This window comes from Arachis hypogaea, chromosome 8, assembly GCF_003086295.3.
Source record: "Arachis hypogaea cultivar Tifrunner chromosome 8, arahy.Tifrunner.gnm2.J5K5, whole genome shotgun sequence".
Taxonomy (NCBI): Eukaryota; Viridiplantae; Streptophyta; class Magnoliopsida; order Fabales; family Fabaceae; genus Arachis; species Arachis hypogaea.
Window position 1 is genome coordinate 35,478,654 of NC_092043.1, and position 3,660 is coordinate 35,482,313.

The 3,660-nt window shown below is 30.2% G+C and overlaps 1 protein-coding gene across 1 annotated transcript; it reads left to right on the forward strand.

The window, feature by feature from the left end:
* Window positions 1-2,116, forward strand: LOC112708414 (senescence-specific cysteine protease SAG39-like). Its single transcript, XM_025760572.2, has 2 exons — window positions 1-453; window positions 1,403-2,116. Exons 1-2 carry the CDS (start codon window positions 15-17, stop codon window positions 1,984-1,986), a joined length of 1,023 nt encoding a protein of 340 aa, XP_025616357.1. The 5' UTR covers window positions 1-14; the 3' UTR covers window positions 1,987-2,116.
* The last annotated feature ends 1,544 nt before the right edge of the window (window positions 2,117-3,660 follow it).

Genomic DNA, 3,660 nt, shown 5'->3' on the forward strand with positions numbered 1-3,660 from the left:
TTGATTAGCTAGGCATGGCTTTTAGTGAACAAAAACTATTACTATTCGTCATTGTTGTAGTTGGGACTTCCCAAGTGTTGTCCCGAAAACTCAATGATGAAGAATCCAATACTATTATTATGCTAGAAAGGCATGAGCAATGGATGACTAAATATGGCAAAGTTTATAAAGATGATGAGGAGAAGCAAGAACGGTTCTTGATATTCAAGAAGAATGTAGAATACATTGAATCCTTCAATGCTGCTGGGGACAAGTCTTATAAACTTGGTGTTAACCACTTAACTGACAAAACCACTAAGGAGCTTAAGGCTTCCCTAAATGGATTCAAGAGGCCACTGAGGGTATCATCAACACCATCAACATTTAAGTATGCAAATGTTGATTCCATTCCTTCATCCATAGATTGGAGGACTAAAGGAGCTGTTACTAATGTTAAGGACCAAGGCGATTGTGGTAAGATTAGCAATATAATATTACAGAATTATATGAATTATTTCTAGTTATTATAATAATATTATATTTCATTTTACTTTCATTTTTATTTTTTTATATAATTAGAGGAAAAACTGATGAGAACAATAAAATCATGTATGTGCTTATAGTTTAATTTGTTTAGTTTTTAATTTTTTATTATAAAATCTTTAAAATAAAAATATGAAGCCAAAGTCTATTAATTAGGTCGTATACTTTTAGTTGTCACTTTCTATTGGTATTCACAAAATTCATTTTCAAATTTTTTTATTGCAATAAATGGTTATGTAAATCTATATCCATATAGTTGTTTTATATATTGGCATTCGCATTTCTTATTTTCATTATTATATTTTTTTCACAATTACATAAGATAACAATATAGAAATAAGATAGAGATAGATACATAATTTGGAATATAAATACAAAGTATGCATGTCTTTTTATATATATATATATAAAAAAAAAAACACACTAACACACACACACACACACACACACACACATATATATATATATATATATATATATATATATCAACCATAAAATTTATTATCATTCATATAAAATATGTATTAAAATATAAAAATATTTATTTAAAATAAATTAAATAACATTTATTTATACACAAATACATAACAATTAATTTATTATTAGTTGAGTTTTTTTTTATTTAGATGGTTTTTTTTGCTTTTTACAATACTTTCCAGTAACTAATTATTAATAAGAAATTAGATGATAACTTCAATAGTTTTATTACTCGGCGACTTTATGATTTTTTGGTTTAGTTTTAAATTCAGGTTTATGGTCGTGGGTTGTTTCTTTTGATACTTTTCATCTAGTTTGTAGCATCATGAATCTATCTCATAATTATTACTTCACTCTTTTGAGAGTAGTCAATCATGTGATTATGAATTATTTGCAAAACCAGGAAGTTGCTGGGCATTTTCAGCGGTGGCGGCGGTGGAGGGCATCCACGCCTTAACCACCGGACAACTGGTGTCACTTTCCGAGCAACAAGTGGTGAGTTGTGACATACACGGTAGGGATATGGGATGTAGCGGCGGTTACATGGAAGGTGCATTTCAATACATTTGGAAAAACGGCGGAATCAACAGCGACGCAAACTACCCTTACAACGCAACAGACAGTGTATGCAATGCAACGGAAGAAGCCTCCGTAGTTGCTCAGATCAAAGGCTACGAGATGGTTCCGGCGAACAACGAGACCGAGCTCATGAAAGCTCTCGCTAACCAACCCATAGCGGTTGCCATTGAAGCAGATAGTATGTTCTCTTACGAAAGTGGTGTTTATGATGGACCCTGTGGAATTGAGCTTGACCATGGTGTTCTAGCCGTTGGTTATGGTACTGAGAATGGAACTGATTATTGGATTATTAAGAATTCATGGGGTACTGAATGGGGTGAGAATGGATACATTAGGATGAAGCGAGGTATTGGTGCTGGTCTTGGTTTGTGTGGAATCGCCATGGATGCTTCTTATCCCACTGCTTAATTAAAAGAGTTACCATATGTGTTTATGTGTAACTAATTTCCATGAAATAATTATCATTATATGTGCGCTTTTTCAAATGGTGGAAAATAAATTTATTTAATAATCAATGAATTTGTTACTTTCAATTAAATTCTCGAAAACTACTTTGATGTACTTCTTGAATTTTGGTTAAGACAAGATTCAAGAATTTTTTTTTATTTTAATAATTGATTAGTCTATCTCCACCAGATGGATGGAGATACATTGATTATTATCAGAAAATTAAATTTCAAATATGTAAACTACATATATATTTGTAATTTTTTTTTTGCTTTCCAATAAAATAATTTTGTAGATTTTGTTCGACATACATCATCTCTCCATATTGATATTGCTCATGTACACGTTTATTATAATGTTACACGTTTTCTCTCTCTAATAGTTTGTACATTACATCTTATTTTCTAAAATTACGAAACATTTTCAAAGTTTACATTATTTGTAATAACTAAATTTACAAATCATTTTGTAAACTAACTAAAAGTCATTTGATAAGTGGTTGTGAAGTGATACAGTTAGTAGCAAAGAGTTACAAGGCCTGAAATTGTATACTTAATTTAGTTAACAAAGTTAGTCAATATATAACATCCTTTAAATTCTCATTGAAAATGTGTAAAACACATATTGATGTATCTTGTTGGAATGGTTGATCAAGAGTTACCTTTTCACTCCTACTAATTTAAAATTGTTTGCATTTTTAAACTTAGATTGGGGATTAGATATAGATGATTGGAGATCAATGTGTGGTTACTGCATTTAAATTATTTTGTATTCAATTTAGTTTTTTTATCAAGTAGAAAACAAGTCTCAGTGAGTGATTACACCATAGCCTCTTCTTTCCTTTTTTTTTCATATATAAATTTCTTTGTTATGTACATTTTACTCTATTTTATTTATTTTTGGTTTTTCTTTAGTTTGTGTAAAAGAAATAGTATCTATGGAAGTCCAAGTTCAGATAGCTTGGATTAGAAGAAAACACCTTAGAAGTTTATACTAGAAGAAAAACTATGATTCTACAGAAGAGACTAACCAAGAATAACAATTGGCACATGAAGACTTGATACTCTAGTAAGAAACAGAAGGTAAATATATTATGAATATTGGAATTACAAGTTCCAAATGAAGAGTGAAGCTAGAGAACTAATACTAATAACCCATTGACCAATTCAACTCTCTTTACCTAATTCAAGTTGGGTTTTGGCATAACTCTGAACTTTTGTTTCAACCTTTCAAAAGAAGTCACAAACAAAAACTTACATGGGAGTAGGCACACCATTAGCCTCACTCATGCTAAGTTTGGATAACAAATCTTTAACATACTTTGTTTGAGAAAGGTGTAGCTATCTATATTTCAACCTTTGAATTTCAATACCAAGAAAATAAGATAAGGCATCAAGATATTTCAAAGTAAAACTATTATTCAGTTTTTGAATCAGGGTTTCAACTTCAATTGGATCATTTCCTGTTATGATTATATCATCAACATAACATAGAATATAGATTACAAAATTTGAGCCATGCTTCACAAACAGAGAAGCATCTGAATTAGTACTAAGAAAACCAAAAGATTGAAGGATTTTGCTTAATTTTAAGAATCATTCTCTAGGGGATTGCTTTAGGCCATAGAGAGATTTG